The sequence below is a fragment of the Gopherus evgoodei genome, chromosome 1, assembly GCF_007399415.2.
Source record: "Gopherus evgoodei ecotype Sinaloan lineage chromosome 1, rGopEvg1_v1.p, whole genome shotgun sequence".
NCBI lineage: Eukaryota > Metazoa > Chordata > Testudines > Testudinidae > Gopherus > Gopherus evgoodei.
Window position 1 is genome coordinate 119,114,812 of NC_044322.1, and position 20,901 is coordinate 119,135,712.

A 20,901-nucleotide genomic window follows, 5' to 3' on the forward strand; every position below is an offset into this window, starting at 1 on the left:
AAGCATTCTTAAAACTACAAGCTTTTTGAGCTGGGACGATAAAGATTAGTGTCAGGTATAAATTGTCTCCTGACTTAGCTAGTGAAGATGGTAAACAGTGCAACCATGGTCCTTCATTTATGTTTCTTTGATAGTTACATCATGGCATTTGGGTTTGGGGGTGCTGGGATATGGCACCCTTTGGATCTGATCAACTTCTATTATTACCTTACCATTTTGAGTTAGTTGTCTGGCCTTGTGCCATACCCCGTGGGCCATCTACCTTGACTATCAGTTTTCATGAAGCTCTTTGAACAATTTCTATGGGAGGATTAATTTGCTTGGAACTTCTCTGTTGGGTTTGACTATAACTATAAGCTTTAGACAATAAGTCCAAAATTTCTGGAAGAGTGCTTTTGGGATGCACATGTAACATAACCTTTCCTCCCGTTGCCTCATGTTGGCTACCAGGATAGCCCTTGCCTGTCCTGGATGAATACTTCACTCTAACATGTACAATGTCCTTAAAAGATCTTTCCCCTTATCGAAAATCTGGCGGTAATGTGTTCCATAAAGTTCTATCCACAGTTAACTATAAAATCCTAACCAAATCCTCATAATCTAACTGAAACAATTTTACTATTGTTTACAAATATACTGCATGTGCTACAATGGGATCTCTTCTTTTTCATTGGGTCCACCATCCTTGCAATAGCATCTAGTGTTTTTACATTTGTTACCACTGCTATTGGAGAAACCTTACTACTTGAATCTAACAGTTCCAATTTAGAAGTTCATTCTATTTCTTGTTCTGAAAATTCCAAATTTTCCTTTTATAGCTACAATGGAGATATCCTGTTCTTGCTTTTTCAAAGGAACTGGTATTTATCACGTTTGGACAGCTTCTGCAATGGATAATTTAAGTGGGGAGTTTTGCTTTAACCCTTTACACTTTCTCTTGGCTGGGGTAGGTGCCTGCACCTTGTGAAGGTATGTCATTGTCAGGTTTTCTTGTGGGAATTCTGCTTTTGGCCAAGCCACTTGGTGTAAAGTGGGCCTATGGAAATAAAAACGGAGTATGCCACTTGTTTCTCTTCATTATTGTTTCTGGCTCAATTTTCTTAAAGATATTAGAATTATTGGTTGGGATTACCGGCTGCAAATACTGTAGTCTTTTGTGGGAGGCATCAATACTCAAGACTGCCTCTTTGCATGTACCTACAGCAAGTTCCATATTTCCCTGAGTTTCTTGTAATAAGCAGCACAATCTTGGATGGGCCCGAAGCATGTTCTGACTTGTTCTTTCCTTATTTTTTTTAATTGCTGTTTGTTCCATCTCCTGTTTCAACCATTCAGCATTTAATTCCTCATTCACCAAATGCTGCCTGTCTGTCTTCCTTCTTTCTTTACAACTGACAGCTTCTTCCAATCCCCCTTGTGCTCCCCCCAAATCTTCTGTGTCTGGCACTTCCTCTTTTTCTAACTCTGCAAAATGTTTATTCTGTTCTTCCTCCTGACTGTTTGTAGCCCTCGACCTGGTAAGTAGGGTGAGATTCTCTGTCCTACTGCTACTAGCTGTTCTGTCGCAGGGTCCACCATGGCTACCTGGATATGGGAAGGTGAGTTATCTGGTATTCTATTAACAACATATACAGGCGGCAGCTGCATCTCTGTACACATATTCTCTTCATTTCCTACCTCTGGGATATCTTGTGTTTTGTTCTCAGGCTCATCTTTGACATTTGCTACCCAACAATACATATCCCCCAGAATATTTAAAAAAAATGTTCTAATGCCTCTGTTCTTTGAGCTAATTCTGCTGTTTTCATGTCTTGGCCATATGACTGTTCCTGATCCATTACTGCTCACTCTTTCCACATAACTTCATAACCATCTTTTTGTAACTGCTGTTTACAGGAAGCCTGTTCTCCTGCAAGACTACCTCTCTGATAGAGGAGCCTGGAATTTACTTCCCGTGTCTGACTAAGCTGTTCTCTTGGGGCTTGTCTACATCACAAAATGAAATTGACTTAACTTAAGTAGAAATACAGCCACCGCAGTAATTAAAGCAGTGGTTCACATCCCCATTATGCTCCTTCTGTCAGCAGAGCAAGTCCCCAACTGAAGTGGGGCATTGTGGGCCACTGACAGCTGAAGCCCCACTGCCCCAGGGCTGAAGCCTGAGCTATGAGCTAGGCAGAGGGGAGGTAGCTGCAAGCCCCATGCCTGGCTGACTGCTCAGGCTGTAGGTGCTGGGGAAGAGGGGGGAGTTCCATCTGTCAGCCCCATGCTGGGCTTACAGCCAACAGGCAATGTAAGTAATGCGTTCTCTACAAACACTGCGTTACCCTAACTGCATCCTAATGCTACACGTCTTGTGAAGGTAGCGTTAAGTCGATGTAGTGAGCAATTTATATCAACAGAAAAATCACTATAGTGTAGACACTTACATAGTTAGGTAACCACAAACTGCCTTTTGTCAACCTAACTCTATGGTGTAGACCAGGCCATAATGTAGCACTTATCCCTTGCTCCTGGAATAAATCTTGTCTTGCCTCATCCAACTGTTCTATTTTTTTCTTCAGATTTCTTCTCAGTGCATTACATGCAGTATATACACAATCCATGGCTATTTCTTTTACCTCTTGAGGTTTTTTCTTTAACTTTTCTTCCTCAAGGAGGGAACATATTAAGTTCCATGGATCTTGATGTTCCAAGAAGATTTGATTACTTTGTTTTTTTTGCTAACCCTCCTCCCTGGGTTTTAATATAATCGCATACAAGGTGTGTCTGTGGGGCCATTGGGGCAAATGCCTGAATAGGCACCTGACTCTGTTCCACAATGCATTTAGTAGTTCCTGCTTCAGAAGACATTACATCCTTGCTCCCTATGCCACAAAATATCACATGGGGATTTTCCCTATTGAGGAGTCCTTGTGGTGCTTACTTCCTCTTCAGCTGTTAACAGCTGCAGTACACTGAGAGGAAGGGCATTGACCTAAGTTAGCCATTACATTTCTCCTTGATCCTCTGTTGGTAATGCAGTCCAGAGGAGTCCAAAGTTTGGGGAGCTTATTAAGAGAGTTTTGGGGAGCATATTAATGACATCTAACCATCTGACTCACTCTGCCACACCTACCCATACGGTTCCCTCACACACAAGTGCTATTATCTATTTGGAACTACTTTGATAATTTCCACTTTCAATATTTCCTGAGCTCAGTTTTTACAACATTACATAAACAGACAAGCAAAACCGCACTGATGCCTCTCCAACACCAAACCCCCAGTCTCAGGATCAACATGCACATACCCCAAACATGCCAGGCTCAGAAAAAACATCTCTTCTTACCTGACATCTACTGTCACCAGGTTCAGAAAAAAATCCCTCGAAAAGCTCAAAAATCCCCCCACCTCACTTCCTCCTCACTGGGCCTAGAGAAGCAGGAGCAGAGGCAGCATGGAAAGACAGTGGGAGCAAGGAGCCCTATACTCTGCCTCTATATGGCTGCTCTGAACTAGCACCACAGAAGCTTGTGTGCGCTGCTTTGTGCCTCCTCCCACTCCTAGCTGAAGTCTATGTGCACTAGAGATTCTGGCCATATTTGTGGCAGCAAAATTCACTGCAGCTTCCAGGGGCTGAAACAAGAGTCTCCTGTCTACAGCAGGTGGTACTGTTACCTACAGTACAGCCACACTACACAGTGTCCACAGTATGGCTGATAACTGTGGCCTATTTGATGGGGCTTTGGCCACGTAAAGGCTATTGAAGCGAATGCAGTGATGCCCTACACTGGGAGTCAGCAACCTTTCAGAAGTGGTGTGCCGAGTCTTCATTTATTCACTCTGATTTAAGGTTTCGCGTGCCAGTAATACATTTTAATGTTTTTAGAAGGTCTCTTTCTATAAGTCTATAATATATAACTAAACTATTGTTCTATGTAAAGTAAGTAAGGTTTTTAAAATGTTTAAGAAGCGCCATTTAAAATTAAGTTAAAATGCAGAGCGCCCTGGACTGATGACCAGGACCCAGGCAGTGTGAGTGCCACTGAAAATCAGCTCGCGTGCTGCCTTTGGTATGCATGCCATAGGTTCCCTGCCCCTGCTCTACACTCATCTTGATGGCATGTCTCTTGATGTAATGTGATAACTTTTGTGCACCGCATCTGATCACCTCCAAAATTCCAGGGAATGTCCTAGGCATCAATTGGCAGAGCTAGGGATGTAACATTTACAGAAATTTTGAAGGCTTGGGAAAAAAACAACCTTTTCCCCTAGGAAAGTGGAAATTCTAGAAAAAATTGAAATATCTGCAGTAGGTACTTGCTTATCAAAGCTAAACTTTATTTACTTCTTTAATAATCAGAAATGTATTCTGTATAATTTAGCTAGCACATAAAGAAAGTACTGTTTGGAATATTAATGAGATAGATAAGTACAGATTCTTTAGTTTTAATCTGAATAATAATGACGAAGATAGCTAGTGTTAGGGCTGGAGCTGCAGTTTCACATTAAGGTATTCAAGTGCTTCTTTTTAACCTCTTGGCATATAGGAAATAAATATAAAATGTTGAAAATAGAAAGCACCACTATTGTTATAAACTAAAAGGAAGGTTATATCCTTTGGGCTCAGAATTAGTCAATAGACCTGACATGACATTGTCATGCAGATATAAAAAAATGCTCATATTTCTAGAGAAGCATTCATTTTGCATACTTATTAATTATTACAAAGCATTTTGAAGTGCTGATGAGCAGCAGTAACAATATAATTTTAAACATTCCTCTAGAATGTTTTCACTGTTCATTCTGAGAGAAAATATTTCATAGAACAGTTTTCTTTCAATTTTCCCTCAATTTTCCAATGTCTCCATACTGGGCCTCAGGAAAAAAAATTCCCACAAGTTCCAATTTTTCTTCTGGATCCTCACATCTGCAGATCCCTATTGATTTTGGTAAAAATCAGAAAACTAGAAAATTCATTTGCCCTTACCATTGCTCCTTACTTTCTCTTCTGAGACTTACCTATCAGTTCTGGGGTGGATGCTGAGGGAGTCAGAGATAGAGGAGAGACAAGGAGATTTCTTCATTCCTTCCAAGCATGTTGCCTCACCAAACCTGCTTTATGGTTAGGGAGAGAAAGAGAATTAGAGAAGATACCAGCCGAACACCTGTCCCTTTCCATACAGGGACATTGATGAAATTAAGCCTCCTTCACTGAAGGCTGAGGGTAGTGAAAATGAGGGACACATGGCATGAAGGGAAGAGGAGAACGTGGGGCCAAATACAGAGGGAGTTTGCAAGGAGCCCCTAAAATAGAGAGAGATGGGAGGGTGCATATCTAGTGAGTGTGTACTACCGGACCACCTCTGTGCCCAATAAGTAGAGGATATGTGTTGTAACAATCACCAGGTCCAGTGCTGCTTCTTTAGCTCAAGCTGTGGTAGCTCATGCTTTTAGCTCTTGAAGTTCCCAGTTCAGCCCCTGGTGTGTCAGCCAAGAAGGCGGCCCTCTCACACCCAGCTTGTGGGGCAAACGAAGGAATGCAAGGAGCCTCTGGTATGTGCAATAAGCTTAGACAACAGCAGCAATGAAGTGCGCCATCCTCTAGTGATTAGTTGCCCCTGCCTGGGAGGGGAAATGCTTTTTGTTTGTTTGTTGCCACAGTCTTGCTTGAGAGGGTCTGTGACATCCAGGGGCGGCTCCAGGCACCAGCACACCAAGCGCGTGCTTGGGGCAGCAAGCCGCAGGGGGCGCTTTGCGGGTTGCTGCAAGGGTGGCAGGCAGGCTGCCTTTAGTGGCATGCCTGCGGAGGGTCCGCTGTTCCCGTGGCTTTGGCAGACCTCCCGCAGGCTGCCGCTGAATTCGCGGGACCGGGGACCTTCTGTAGGCAAGCCGCCAAAGGCAGCCTGCCTGCCGTGCTTGGGGCAGCAAAATGCCTAGAGCCGCCCCCGGTGACACCACAAGAAGATTGGGCAATACACTCCTGGGGAGAGGATGAATGCCTCATCTTTGCTTTGGATTTTATCACAGACTGTAGGAAGATGCAAGCAGAGTCAGGATGAGCCCTACCCTGACATCTGGTGGTTAATTATGGGAGGTGTGGAAAGAGTTTCAGGAAGTGTGGAATCTCAGGTATTTGCATGGGCACACCCAGCATAGCCCAAAGCAGCGTGGGATGGTTATTTTGACAGCTTTGGGATCCCCAATTTCTTTGTTATTGGGGCAGGATAAATAAAGTGTTGCCACCTGATTATGTGAATGAGGAACTATGAGGCTGCTTTATGATGGAGATGTCTCAATATAAATTAAGTGACACTTGCTGGACAAGGGACATGGGTTCCAAAACCCAGTGAATTGAGAGAGGTTGGGGACTGGTGTGTGCACTTGATGGTATGGGCCCCTTTTGAGGGCCTGGAGCATCAATTGGACATCCTCCTCTCTCCACTGTTAAAGAGTAGAGCTAATTTTGATTTTATTAGGAGTCCACCTAAAGGCTGCTGAGCTGAATTCATGCTGGGCCAATGGTGCACCAGCACCAGAGCTCCCCTACTATGAGCTGAAATTGCTAAGAGTTGAAATCACTAAAGAGCTGGAATTATTGAGCTGAGAGCACTGAGTGCTGTGCTAACTAGTGGGGGAGCCTGAAGACCTATTGCTAAGTGGCTGGCAGAGCGGAGCAGTTTGCAGCATGTTGGAGCAGCCCATGGAACAGTGAGTGGAGTGGAGCGGTTTGTGGGGGTGGCTGGAGTGGCTCGTGGGTTGGCTGGAGGAGTGGCACAGCTGGTGAAGTGGAGCTGGTCATGGTGAAGGCTGCAGCAGAACTCCACGGAGAGGCGGAGCAGTTGGCCTTGGCCCACGTAAGGTGCCCCTTACCACTCTGTGTGGGCCCCACCACCCTGTGTGGGCCCCTCCCCATTTTCACCCAGGCTGAGGGGGGGTAAAACTCTGCAGATAAACTTTTGAACTCTGGGCTGGCACTGACCAGAGACTTTTGGGTTGTTGGACTTTGGGGTGATTGGACTTAAGACCCTAAGGGGGAAAGGACATTGCCAAGCATACTTGGAGGTGGGCTTTTGCTTATGGTTTGTGTTATAATCCTGTTTGTGGTGTTTCTCCAATGTGATGCCGCATTGTTTCCCTCCTTTATTAAAAGGATTTTGCTATACTCAGACTCCGTGCTTGTGAGAGGGGAAGTATTGCCTCCTAGAGGCGCCCGGGGGGGTGGTATGTAAGTGTCCCAGGTCACTGGGTGGGGGCTCGAGCCAGTTATGCATTGTATTATTGAAACGGAACCCCTGGATACTGAACCCGGCCCTTGTTGCTGCCAACTCAGAGGGGCAGAAGGGTTACAAAGAGAAAGCTAATGAAAAGTAGAACTCATAGGAAGGGGAATTAGTTTCTTTTGAAATCTGAATCTTGCCACATAGTGGAACTGAGATTATACCTTCCCACAGACCAGCTCTCATAAGACAGATGCTGGTTTGTTTTAATTATAACCTTGAAACTTGAATTACATCTGATATGGTTGTTTTGAATACAGAGAGAAGGAACCTTCTAGTGTATATAAAGCTCTTCAAAACAGCCATCCTCTAGGAGAAGAGAAACTGAAGACAGATGAGTGAAATATCAAGCTATTTATAGTGGAACTAGTCTCAATTCTGTGCATTAGTGAAATCCTATGGGTGGTAATGGAAGGGCATTTCCTTATTCATTGAATTCAGTGAAAGCTCTGCTTGAGAAAAAACTCCAAAATTTGCTCTTTAGTGGTTGTTACTGTGTCTCTGCTGTACAGTAACTTCAAGATAAGAGGCATCTGCTTATTATTCAGATTACTTTAGAAAAAACTAGAGTCGTAGAGCAGCTACAAGGGGGTTTGGGGTCATAATCCCATGCCCTGCTCAAAGAAATAATGAATTTAGTAAACATCTGCACAGAGTGTGTAGGGTACCTTGGCATAGAATAAAAGTACTTACACCTCTACCTCGATATAACGCTGTTCTCAGGAGCCAAAAAATCTTACCATGTTATAGGTGAAACCGCGTAATATCAAACTTGATTTGATCCGCCAGAGCGCACATCCCCGCCCCCCGCCCCCCCACCGAGCACTGCTTTACCGCGTTATATCCAAATTTGTGTTATATCAGGTGGCGTTATAACGGGGTAGAGGTGTATATAGCAGCAGTAGAACACACTAAACACTATTAATAATATGAAGTCCAGATCAAACGTTACTAGGGTTTATATTTGGAAATAAGCTATTAAGATATTCCATGAAAGACAAAATATGAATGTCAACAAAACTGCATTATTACAGCTTGATTCTGAATTTATTCTCTTGCCTGTCTTCTACAGTGCATCTCAGTGTTTGCACATTCAGTAAAGAACAGTGCCCCATCATTTAAAAAATAATTTCTTTGTACTCTAGTCCACAGGGCTAGCTTGTCTTTATTATATTTACTGCCTTCTTCTTATTATATCCTCTTTTCACTATATTCAGCTGTAACACAAGAAACCTACAGGCCTGGATCCTGTAAGACATTTGGCTGAAGTGAGTTAGCATAAGTATAGTCAAGTGTAACAGGCTGCAATCTTTGGCGTAGATAAATGGCCTAAGGGTTACCTTTAAAATTTGGAAACTAAGGAGAGGTTGCTCAATAGTAGAGTTTGAATTTACCAGTAAATGCTACCACAAGGAACATAGAAATAATAACCACAAAGGAAGGGGTGACGGGTAGGATGGCAGTTACATGGAGCAATATGTTAACCTATAGAATAAGTACACCTCAGTATTATGTGGATGAAAAGGCTAAATTTGGGCATGGAGGACTGAGCATGAGCAGGTGATGCTCAGGCCCTATAACAGGGCAGCCACCATCTGGCTGAGAGTTCTTTCTGGGCTTCTTCTGTCACTTTCTGCTTTCTACCGCTTGACCCTTCAGCTCATTGAGGAACTTGGTCCATCGGACACTGTGGCATGCTACAGACAGAGCTGGTCTTTTGTCTCTTACCACCAGGTCCTTAAGGAACGGTGTGAGTATGCACTTCTAAGGGCTTATGTAAAGAATGATACTGCAGATAGCCCCAATACTCTATTATCTCTATCTTTTCATGTGATTGGGATCTTTAGGTATCAAAGGCTTTACTTGGTCCTCAGTGTGGGTGTCTCTGCCTTCTACCCTGAGGCTCCCTGCAAGATAAGAAACTCTGTAGTTTTAGTTCTGTAGCCTGATTCTGGGGAAAATAACCTTATTGCAGTTAGATCAATTGGCCATCATTGCAATCATTAGTAACCTCTAAAAGGGTCAGACAACAGTACTTCTTCACAGTAGCATTGTACATTTAGATATTTTCATTCCTTTGCAGACTTTATTTCCGACTCTCTTGGGTGCTTGAGAAGAACCGTCCCCATGCTACTAACACTGATGATTCTGGGCCTTGCTGCCCTCATTGGTGAGTCTGGGGTCTATTTCTATTTCACTTAACTCACTGCCAAAGCAAGAATGTAAAAATATATTTGTGGGGATGGGGTGTGTGATAGATTTTACCCCCTTGGCATCCCGTGGGGATGAGGGGAGCCCCTCTCTCATCCTGGACATGCTTCTCTCAACAGCAGCTTGACTGTGGCCTTGGCTGCAGACTTGGGGTACAGCCCTCTGGCTATGCCTCTTCTACCCTCTGGCATGTGGGGTTAAAGTAGTCCAAAAGAAAAAAGGCAAAATACCTCTATGGCCAACCAAAGGACCGGTTCCCCACAGTATAATGTAGAGTAAAGGCCAATAGACCTTGGGAAGAAAGGTTGGTCTTCTTATCTCTTGTGTGTCTAAACAACTGAGGATGAGTCCCAGGACTCCAAAAATAAAAACTGTTCCTGCCTTTCCTCAGGGGACTCAGACAGCTGCTGTATATGGAAGAATGAGTTTGGTTTTTGGTTCAAGAGCAACAAGACAAACTATTTCAGACTAATTTGGCTCCTAGGATCAAGGATGACTCTTGCAAGAAGTGGCAATACGATGGTCTCAGTGAGAGGCACTTGATATAGAGGACAAGAGGTTTTCATGTGTTGCCTCATTTAGAGCCAAATTAAAATATAGATCAGTTTTCATAGGACTTTCCTTCACAGAGGCAGTGACTTCTGGCTAGCAAGTCCTCCTGTCCAAGAGAAATAAAAAAAATTAATAATAAATTACCCCATCCAAAAAAACCTATGAAATGGAACCCATCTGAGAGTGGAGCTGAGTCTGGTTCATGACTTTGAATTCTTTTAGCTTTACTTATGTTCACAAAAGGTTCTTAATGTAAAATCTCTCCATTTAATTGGTCAGGTACTTCTGAGAGTCAGACAGGATGCTATGGTAACATAAACAAGGTTGATACCACTGGAGCTTCCTGTAGAACTGCAAAAGCAGAACGCTTATCCTACTGTGGTGAGTATAGCTCCGCCATTCTGTAGCTGTATTTCATCACAATGATCCATAGTACTTTACACCTTCAAAGTACTTTACAAGCATTAATTGATTAAAACTCATAACAGTCCTATTGGCTAAATACTATTGTCCTCATTTCACAGATAAGGAAACTAAGACAGAGAGGAGGATTTAATATAATTTTGGTGTAACTCCACTGGCTTCAGTGCAGTAACAAATGATTTTGGCCCAGAAAGGTGACAGCCAATTTTTTCACAAGTGCCTTCTCATTTTTTTAGGTGCCCAACTTCAGACATTTAGGGTGTGATTTCCAGAAGTGCTCACACAAGCACCTCTAATTAAAGTTATCAGGATCTGTGAGTACTCTGAACCCTCAAAAAAAAGACCCCAGTTGTCTCTGTTTGGAACACCCAAACTGAACAGTCACTTATTAAAATTTGGCCCAACAGAATCTTTCAAGGCTGCTCAGCAAGTCAATAGCAAAGCTGGGATTAGTACTTAGGAATTCCTGACTCCCAGATTCTAGTTTAGTACTCACTATTTTATACCAGCTATAGGCACATCAGATCAACATCAACATCGAAGGAGCTTATTCTTTTACTCTACAAACAAAATTAGACTTAATGCCTCCCATGTTGAATAGGATTGAGATTCCCTCCTAATGTAGCACGAAATGGTGCTGAGACTCCAAAAGAAAGTGAGAGGAAAATGCAACTTATTGGGAACTATCTCAAATTACAGCTTCCCATTCCCATTAAGTCTTCTGCATCTGTCCCTAAGAATCCCACCATTTTGAATCCCCCTCTCAACTTCAAATATTACAGTCCTGTCCTTCTGGCCATAGAGGGGTAAATGTGACTCCTCTTAGCTCCTGTCAACATCACTCCTGCATAATTCAGAGAGTGACAGGTTGCAGCTGATTTCTCTTCAGAGTCTAAGCACTCTCTCCCTCCACCTTCATCCTCAGCAAGCCCATTCACCAATTCACCTAAGAACTAAGTCCAGATTTTACACATTATTTCAAGGTATATTTTTTATTTTATTTTTTGCCTTGACACATTGTTAAAATTCATAATGCAAAATTCACAATGCACATAATTCACAGAAGGGCTATCAGATGGCAGAGCAGAGCTCTGTGCTTAGGAAATCTCTTGTTGATATTAAAATTATTAAGAAAACATCTCTACTTTTCCACTTCTACAGGAGTTCGTGCTTCAACAACAATTGCAGCGAAAGACTTACGTGCTATGAACAATTATAAAACCATCATTAAGAACGCTGGAAGAAAAAGATGTGTGGATCCAGCTGTGATTGCTGGTATCATCTCTCGAGAGTCACATGCTGGAAAGGCTCTAAAGGGTGGCTGGGGTGATCGTGGAAATGGATTTGGTTTGATGCAGGTCAGTAATTATCAATAAACTAAGAATAAGTGTATAGCCAAGTGTTTAGCAGGGAGCCTCCTGCATTTCTCAGTAGTGCAGCTCAGGCTGAAATTGATAGTTGGCACACCACTAGAAAACGAACTATTGCTGAGGCAGCAGCACGTTGCACTGGCATATGTCAGATCTAGCAGTATAGAGGCTGCTTCTTATGCTGCAGTTTGAACATCAGTTAACTCCATTGGTTTAATGGAAGTCCGTAAAGAGGCCAACCATTTTATCCTTCCACCTAGAAATTCCATGTCTTGTTTTTAATATTTATTTATTTATTTAGGAAGTATTAACAGGTTTACAAATCGCTGCTGTGTAAATATCAGAAACAAAACAACAGTCCTTAAAGTCGCAAGCTTTTGTTTAAAGAGACATTATGCAGTAATACAGTCATCAGATCTCTCGATTTGTTACCATATTGCCTCTTTACACCTATGATGTAATTTTTAGTGATTTTATTAAACTGAATGGAATCTCTGATTGAATATATTGAACAGACAAGGAATGCCTATCAAATTGTAATATTCAAAAACCTTTGGACAGCTGTGCTGCTTTTGTTTCAGGTAAATGTACTGTGAGTGTTGAATATATGGTAACTAAACATCTAAGTATCTATTTGTCCTCAGTTTCTTTGGCTGGGTACATGATAGAGGCATTATATTTGCATAACAACCTCCCATATTTTTGAACCATTCCTTGGGAACAGCACTGTTTTTTTCTCCACTAAGAGGTATCAGTAACTCTGCATCTACTAGCCGATGAGAGATTAATTTTTCATTTCCTTTTGTGTAACTAGTTCTGCTAGGAAGGCCCAGGAGGGTTCCCAAAGGATCATTTGGAAATAAATATAGAACCAATCGTGATATTTGGTTACAAATTGTATCTCAATACTATCTAATGACCATATGTGTATAAAATCTCTTTTAGCACAGTTTCTCCAATGCTTATCCCCTATCTATAAAAATCTCCTCTTTCACTCTGTTTCTCCAACACTTCTCTGTCTCTCAGTCTCTCTAACCCCATTTCTCTGGGGTTATTTGTCTATATAGATCCTTTCCCCCGTGTCATATACAGATGGGTTTTTTTGTTAAGAAAGTTGGGTACGAAGATTGATATTGATTAGTTATAATTTTTTGTTTTATAATTGACAAGTTGTGATTGCTTCTATTAGAGTTATCTTGCTGTATAAAACAGCTTTCTTAGAAAGTTGAAAACGTAATGCCTAACTTGAATATACTGGTACCATGGGAGAATGGGCCTGTTAATGCTAGTTTTGATCTCTAAATAGGTTAGTAAAAGTCTCTTTACTGAATAGCTGCCCAACCATATGTATCCCATGACTCTCCCAATCTTTAGAGCTCATTGGTTTGTGAGTTGGATTACGATCTGGATTATTCGCAAGGGGTGTTTTGGGGAGGGAAAATAATTTACCTTATTTCTAGTACCATCCCAAAGGCATAGAGTAGCCTTTACTCAAGCATATGTATAATTTCTGGAGGGTGTGGTTTGTTTGTTTTTTTTGCTAATCTGTGGTGACCTAGCGATGTTTACACTGCCACAATTTTCTTGCCCAGTAAAGACCCAATGTTTGGCAGGGTTAGTGCACCCTCCAGTCCACTACTGCTTTGAGTTGTCTGGTGCGATAGTATCAGACTATTTGGAATAGTTCATCCACCCTGTTCAGTGGGTCTGTACAAAGTATCTGCCCTTATTCTTGATCTTTTCTTATTCCATATAAAGTGCAACAACATCCTCTGTATTCCTGCTAGGGTTTTATCTGGGATGATCACAGAAAGATTTTGAAACAGGAAAGCTATCCTTAGCAAAATGTTCATTTTGAGTGTGGCTGTTCTTCCCAACCAAGAAATTGCATACTTCCCCCAGCATTTCACATCTTTTTTCATTTGCTGAAGTGATGGCTTGACATTTACATCATAGAGCTCTTATGGGTTGTTTGATATTTGAATTCCCAGGTATCTTATAGAATTTATTGCCCATTTGTACCCAAATGTTTTCTGAAAGAATGATTTATCAGAGTCTGGCAAATTTACAGCTAGTAAATTTCAGATTTGGCATAATTTACTGTAAATCCAGATGTTTTCCCAAAGTCATAGATTTCTTTAGAAACTAAGTATAGGGAAATCTTTGGTTTAGATAAAATTAACAATACATTGACTACATACACCACTTGTTTCCGATGGGTTCCTGCAAGTTCTATTCCTGTGACAGATTCACTGATCCTTTTCCTTTGTGCAGGAAGCTCCATGCCCAGTGCAAAAAATAAAAAAGACAATGGACATCCCCACTTAGTCCCTCTGTGTAATTCAAATGGGGGACATTTAACCCCATTAATTCACAGAGCTGCTTTCGGGCTCGTATAAAGAGCCATTATCTGATTAAGGAACTGGGAACCAATGTCCACACAGGATAGGACTTGCAACATTCTATTCTGTCAAAAGCTTTCTCTGTGTCAAGTGATCTTTTGCTGATCTGTCATTATGGATGATTTCAAGGACTCTCAGAATATTGCCTGACATTTGTCTGGTGTCAACCAATCCACTTTGATCTGGATTTATATAAGAGGAGAGCATGGACTGCAATAGGCTAGCAGCACTAGTATTTTTGCTACAATGGTTATGCCATGATTCGGTAGCGATGAAGGTCTATAAGGCCTGCATACGGTCAGGTCTTTTCCAACTTTAGAGAGAACAACAGCAGTAGCTTCTTTCATAGGTTATGTAAGTTCTTTCCCTAACAGAATAGCGTTGATGGTTTCTCTCAAAGGACTTATTAATACCTCCTTAAATTCCTTATAAAACTCATCTGGAAAGCCATCAGCTCCTGGAGTTTAATTGCTTTTCGTATTTTCTATTGCCTCTAAATTTCTTCTTCTGTTGTTTCTTTATTGAAGGTTTCTTTGTCAATTTAAAAAGAACGAGGAGTACTTGTGGCACCTTAGGCCAGGTCCACACTACAGTGTTAAATTGATTTAAACAGCGTTAAATCGATTTAACGCTGTACCCGTCCACACTACAAGGCACTTAAAATCGATTTTAAGGGGTCTTAAAATCGATTTCTGTACTCCAGCTAAACGAAAGGAGTAACCCTAAAATCGATATTACTAAATCGATTTAGGGTTAGTGTGGACGGAAATCGAAGTTATTGGTCCCATTCTTTTACTGAGCTACCCAGAGTGCACTGCTCCGGAAATCGATGGTAGCCTGGGACCATGGACGCACATCACAGAAGTAATGTGCCATAGTGTGGAAGTGTAAAATCGATTTTATAAAATCTGTTTTATAAAATCGATTTTATTAATTTCGATCTTACTCTGTAGTGTGGACGTGGCCATAGAGACTAACAAATTTATTTGAGCACAAGCTTTCATGGGCTGATGCCCACTTCACCACATGCATGCAGTGGAAAATACAGTAGGAAGATATATATATATACGGAGAACATGAAAAAACTGGGTGTTGCCCAACCAACTCTAATGAGACTAATCGAATAAGGTGGGCTATTAGCAGGAGACAAAAAACTTTTGCAGTGATAATCAGGATGGCCCATTTTAAACAGTTGACAAGAAGAGGGGAGTAACAGTAGGGGGAAAATTAGCATGGGGAAATAGTTTAGTTTGCGTAATGACTCATTCACTCCCAGTCTTTATTCAAGCCTAATTTAATGGTGTCCATTTTGCAAATTAATTCCAGTTCTGCAGTTTCTTGTTGGAATCTGTTTTTGAAGTTTTTTTGTTGAATAATTGCAACTTTTAGGTCTGTAATAGAGTGACCAGGAAAGTTGAAGTGTTCTCCGACCAGTTTTTTAATGTTATAATTCTTGATGTCTGATTTGTGTCCATTTATTCTTTTGCGTAGAGACTGTCTGGTTTGGCCAATGTACATGGCAGAAGGGCATTGCTGGCACATGATGGCATATATCACACTGGTAGATGTGCAGGTGAACGAGCCTCAGATAGTCCCTTTGGCAAGTCTGATACTTCCAGATATTTCTGAATAACTTCAGAGCTTTGAGTATCTGAGATATAGAGGTTTTTAGAATAAGAAGCAAAAGTAGCACATATTTCATTACAGTGTGTAACTCTCTTCTGCTGATTATATTTAATGGAGGAATACTATGTTGCTCTTGAATCCCTTTAAGCCAGAGGTTTTCAAACACTGTCACAGAAGACTCCCTAAGCAAAGAAAAAAAATTGTGTGCCTCCCCACAGTTTACTAAGACAGTAAAAGGAACTGAAAAATCCTCTACTTTGCACAAATATGAGTAATGGACTAAAAGGACTTAAAGCAGGGGTCAGCAACCTTTCAGAAGTGGTATGCTGAGTCTTCATTTATTCACTCTAATTTAAGGTTTCATGTGCCAGTAATACATTTTAACATTTTTAGGAGGTCTCTTTCTATAAGTCTATAATATATAACTAAACTATTGTTGTATGTAAAGTAAATAAGGTTTTTAAAATGTTTAGAAAGCTTCATTTAAACTTAAATTAAAATGCAGAGCCCTCCAGTCTGGTGGCCAGGATCTGGGCAGTGTGAGTGTCACTGAAAATCAGCTCGCGTGCTGCCTTCAGCACGGATGCCATAGGTTGCCTACCCCTGACTTAAAGCAATGGAGTTATAATAAGAGTATGAGTGTCAAAAGTATTGCTTTTATTTCAGAAATCACCTTTTGTGTTAGCTCCCAGTTCTATTCAAAAGGAGAACTAATCCAAGCAGCTAAAGGAAAACTGCACAAACTTTTTAGGAAATCATAACTCCAAACAAGTATAGATTGTGTCATTACCCATCAGTTCTTACCCACCAGGTCAGTGGGAGGAGAGAGCTTGTCTGACTGTACAAAGTAGTGGGATTCGGGGTTGCAGTACAGAAAGGTAGACACGTCTCCTGCCCAGCTACCTCTTCAGCAGGCTATTCCCACCTGCCTGAGACTCTGCCCCGCCTAAGCAGTGCAGCTGGCTGGAGAGGAGGGGCGCACATTCTTTTGGGTCATAAATTACAAGGCCAGAAGGGGATTGTGAGGATGTGGTCTGACCTCCTGCCCTTCGACCCCACACCTAGCTCATGTTTGTGTCTCCCCTCCCACCGTGCAGGAAAATGAAAGGAACAAGCAGCTGTTGCCACTGAGCTACCCACGCCCTGCCCTGCTCCACACAGGCGGCACCATTCCTGTTCTGGGTTTGCAAGGGGAGTAGCCTCTCTCTGCAGGAGCCAGCAAGCCCTGCAGCAGCAGCCTCTGTTGGAGACAGCAGTCCAGTCCTAGTAGCTGAGGCTGTCAACCATAGTATTTAGTGGCAGATGCAGCATCAGCATGAACCATGCATTCTGCATACAAGGTCATGCTGGCAAGGGCAGGACCATGTGCTCTTTAAAATCACCTTCCCTCATGAGATGTGACCTCACACACATCATGCAGGCACAGGCGGGGTCACGCAAGGAGGGGCAGGCCCACACCACTTCTAGAAGTGCCAAAATGTCCAGTATACCAGGAATGTATGGATGGCCCCCTGGCAGAGATGTCACGGAAAAACTGCAGCTTGAGACCTTTGAGTATGAGTTCTGAATACTCTCTGCTGATTATGCTAAAGTTTAACTGTAAAATCTCTGTGTCTATTACTATTAGTCCCAGATTGGGGGGAGCAGTGCCCTACGTGCTCTCTCCACTTTCATCTCTTCCAGAGAGCTCAGATTTCACAACTGCGCAATTTAAGAGTTTACCTGCAGGATTGGGCTTCCTCCTTCAGCATTTCCAGGCATGTTCTTAATTCTGATCTTCCTTCATGTTCTGTTTTCTATATCATCTCTCTCTCTTTCTGTTCCATCAGTGCCATGTGGCTCTGCAGCTCTGCTTCTCTTTCACTTGCTTCTCTTAGGCCAGTCTTTAGGACAGTGACTCGATCTTCCAGGGCAGTAACTTTCTTCTTTAACGCTAGAAGCTTGGTTGTCGGATCATCGCTCATGGCATTAATCTCAGAGATCAACTCCCATATGTCCACCTTGGTGGGCATTTGATTTTCTTCAGCCCTTGGCATTTCTTCCTGATTTGGTTGCCATGTGCTGATTTGTTGTCTGAGAGGTTTCTCCACACTGTGAGCCAGAAACACACTTACTGAGGTATTCTTTTACATTTTCAGGGTGAATCCACCTTCTGCAACGCTATGCTCCATATTTCGGGCTGAGTTTAGGAGGTCTAGGGATTGATGGAGGCAGATTAATTTGCAAGCCCCTCAGAGTTCAGACTTCAGGTAGCCATTTTAGTCCATCCCCTGCTGATCTTCAGAAATTCAATTTCTTAGCAGCAGCAGCTGCTTGGGGAAAAGCCTCAGGCCAAGAGACTAGGTGAAAACTGGCAGGGCCACAATGACAGGATGGACTTTATCCACAATGTAGTGCCACAGAGACCTGAGTGACAACTATAGATATTGAAAATATTCACCTAACACCTTAAAGCACAGCCTGCTTCTGCCAAACCTGTCAGTGATAATCCAGCAATCACTTAAGTGTGCTGCACTTCAGTGTGCTGGGAGTTTTCTTTCTGACCTTTTGTAGTACTTTGCATACTAGTGGTATACTGTAGGGGACTAAAACTTTTAAGAATGAGACATAGAGCTTTGCTGGATTGAGCCCTTATAGTATAAGCTTCTTGAAGCAGGAAGAGTGGGGGCGGGGCAGATATACTGCAGCACCAGGCATTGCAACAGTGCTAGCCAAATAATATCATTAATAACTACAACTTGAAATGGAAAAGCAGCATTTTAAGATAAACCTCTTTTCATTATCACAGTCCAATGTAGAATACCTCACTGTTTGCGCTGGGACTACATCAAGTGCAATGAAGATGAAAAACTGATTAATTTCTCAATCACAGATTGAGACAAAGTCATGAAGAGTATGCTGAGAGGGAAGAACAGCAAAAACACATCATCTTTTTTGAGAAGTAATGTTCTTTCTGGCTCTTCTAGGTTGATAAACGCTACCATAGATTGGTTGGACGATGGAATAGTGAGGCACATGTTCTTCAGGGAACAGGCATCCTTGTTAGTATGATTAAGGGAATCCAGAAAAAGTTCCCCAGATGGACAAAGGACCAACAGCTGAAAGGTACAGTATAGACGGCATTCAGTCCAGGAGCTAAGGGAAACTCTAGGAGAAAAATCATGTTAAAAGTTTCTTACGTTACTGTTATTTTTAAATGCTTAATATTCTAAGTATCTTAATTTTTAACCATTGGTGCTGTTTGTCTACTTTTGATTTCCCATAGTTTGGGCAGTGAAACTAGATTAGTCAGTTTCAGTATTTTGTCCCATTCGTTACCACAATGTTGTGTGCTGGGTTTCCAACACTACATTTATATAGGGGAATATTTATAAATCCCTCCCCCCCAATCTAGTTTATATTGACATTTGGGCCTCTACCACTTCACCGTGAGTGAAATCCTGGTGCCTCTGAAATCAAGCAGAATTTTTCAGCATCTTTGAATGAGTCCCAGAGTTCCCCTTATAGCTTTACACTAGTGTGGGTGGGAGGTGCATTTCTAGGAACTAGACATCTTCAGGAGACTGCAAAATTGTGCAGTACAATATGGGGATTCAGAAAGGGGAGAAGAACAGAGTGTGAGGTCATGTTTTAATTTTCTCCCGTGCAGTTCTTTGCAGGACTGAACAAAAAGTAACATGGTAACTGGGTCTTATATTTTATTAAGAACAGGCCTGGTTCAAAGATTAAGAGTTTCTGTTTGAATGTGGTTAGCCAAATGCATACTGAAGGTTCACCACCCTACTAACATTTGTTTATGTCAAAATCCAAAAGCCCTCTGATTGTGATTCATGCAAACTGTTCACACAACCTCCTTTTCATAGAATTTCAGGGTTCAAAGGAACCTCAGGAGGTCATTTAGTCCAACCCCCTACTCAAAGCAAGACTAATCCCTGGACAGATTTTTGCCCCAGATTCCTAAATGGCCCCCTCAAGGATTGAATTCACAACCTGGGGTTTAGCAGGCCAATACTCAAGCCACTGAGCTATCCCTCCCCCCTTTCAGTCAGTTACACTGTGATAAAGGAATTCATTCACTACCAAATGTCTAATTTTTTTAACACGCTAGGAAAAAAACAAGCCAGGTCTGGCTGGATAAGTCTGTTTTTAAAAATGTCCCTTTTTTTGTTTCAGGAGGGATTTCTGCCTACAATGCAGGACTACGAAACGTCCAAACCTATAATAAAATGGACATTGGCACAACCGGCAATGACTATGCCAATGATGTCGTTGCACGAGCCAAGTTTTTTAAGAGAAATGGATACTGAATCTGGGAGTTCACTCCTTTTCAAATACATTCTGGATCTTACAATGATTAGTGAGGTGTTCAGGAGAGACACTGTATATCTGGGGAGATTAGAAGCTGGAACCTGCAAAACCTTACTGATGTAAATAAACCCATTGTGGGAAGATTTGCTTAAATAAGGATTTGCAGTCTCAGATGCCAGATTTTTAAATTCTATAATCAGTAGAACATTGGTCATATGAAAGGAAATAGTTATGAGAGTATTAATAAGATCCTACTCCATCTGATTATTTCTCTTATTAAAGCTGCTCAGTCTAGCTATTATTAATCATCTGCCTTCCAAATTTCACGCCTATTTCAATATCTGCTGCTGTCTTAAAAATAAAAGAGGAAAGTAATCTCTTGGGGGGAAGGAAGCCTGTATTTTCAATCTTTTTGTGATTTAGTTTGACAATTTATTTTTCATTGCAGCTGGACATGTGCCTGTAAACAGATAGTATGTGGGGATTTTATCTGTATATATATTAATTTTGCATAGAAATGCCTAGAGACTGGGATAGATGCTTTTAATCAAATTGAAATTGAATAAGAATATTATTAGCAAGTGAAGGAAGATTCAAAGACTCATCTTTTCAGTTGCAATGTTAGCAAAGGTTGGATAATGACAACAATACATTTAAAAGCAGATAAGTAAACTTAAAATCATCTGGCACTGGCCCCTGTCGGAAGACAGGATACTGGGCTCGATGGACTGTTGGTCTGGTCCAGTA

The 20,901-nt window shown here is 41.7% G+C and overlaps 1 protein-coding gene across 2 annotated transcripts; it reads left to right on the forward strand.

Annotated features, from left to right (window-relative positions):
* Positions 1-1,532: 1,532 nt before the first annotated feature.
* On the forward strand, positions 1,533-20,529 carry LOC115646226 (lysozyme G-like). 2 transcript variants are annotated; one of them, XM_030551820.1, is made up of 6 exons: positions 1,533-1,598; positions 9,346-9,432; positions 10,305-10,406; positions 11,610-11,806; positions 18,813-18,951; positions 20,020-20,529. In XM_030551820.1, the coding sequence occupies exons 1-6, from the start codon at positions 1,577-1,579 to the stop codon at positions 20,151-20,153; spliced, it is 681 nt and encodes a 226-aa protein (XP_030407680.1). In that variant the 5' UTR covers positions 1,533-1,576; the 3' UTR covers positions 20,154-20,529. The 2 variants fall into 2 exon arrangements, with proteins under 2 accessions (XP_030407680.1, XP_030407690.1); XM_030551830.1 differs by lacking the exon at positions 1,533-1,598 and adding an exon at positions 8,890-9,012.
* Positions 20,530-20,901: the final 372 nt, after the last annotated feature.

Coding starts and splice junctions, on each gene's coding strand:
- LOC115646226 (XM_030551820.1), top strand. CDS start 1,577: ATGGCTACCTGGATATGGGAAG. Junction 10,407..11,609: donor AGAACGCTTATCCTACTGTG/GTGAGTATAGCT, acceptor CCACTTCTACAG/GAGTTCGTGCTTCAACAACA. Junction 18,952..20,019: donor AAAGGACCAACAGCTGAAAG/GTACAGTATAGA, acceptor TTTTTGTTTCAG/GAGGGATTTCTGCCTACAAT.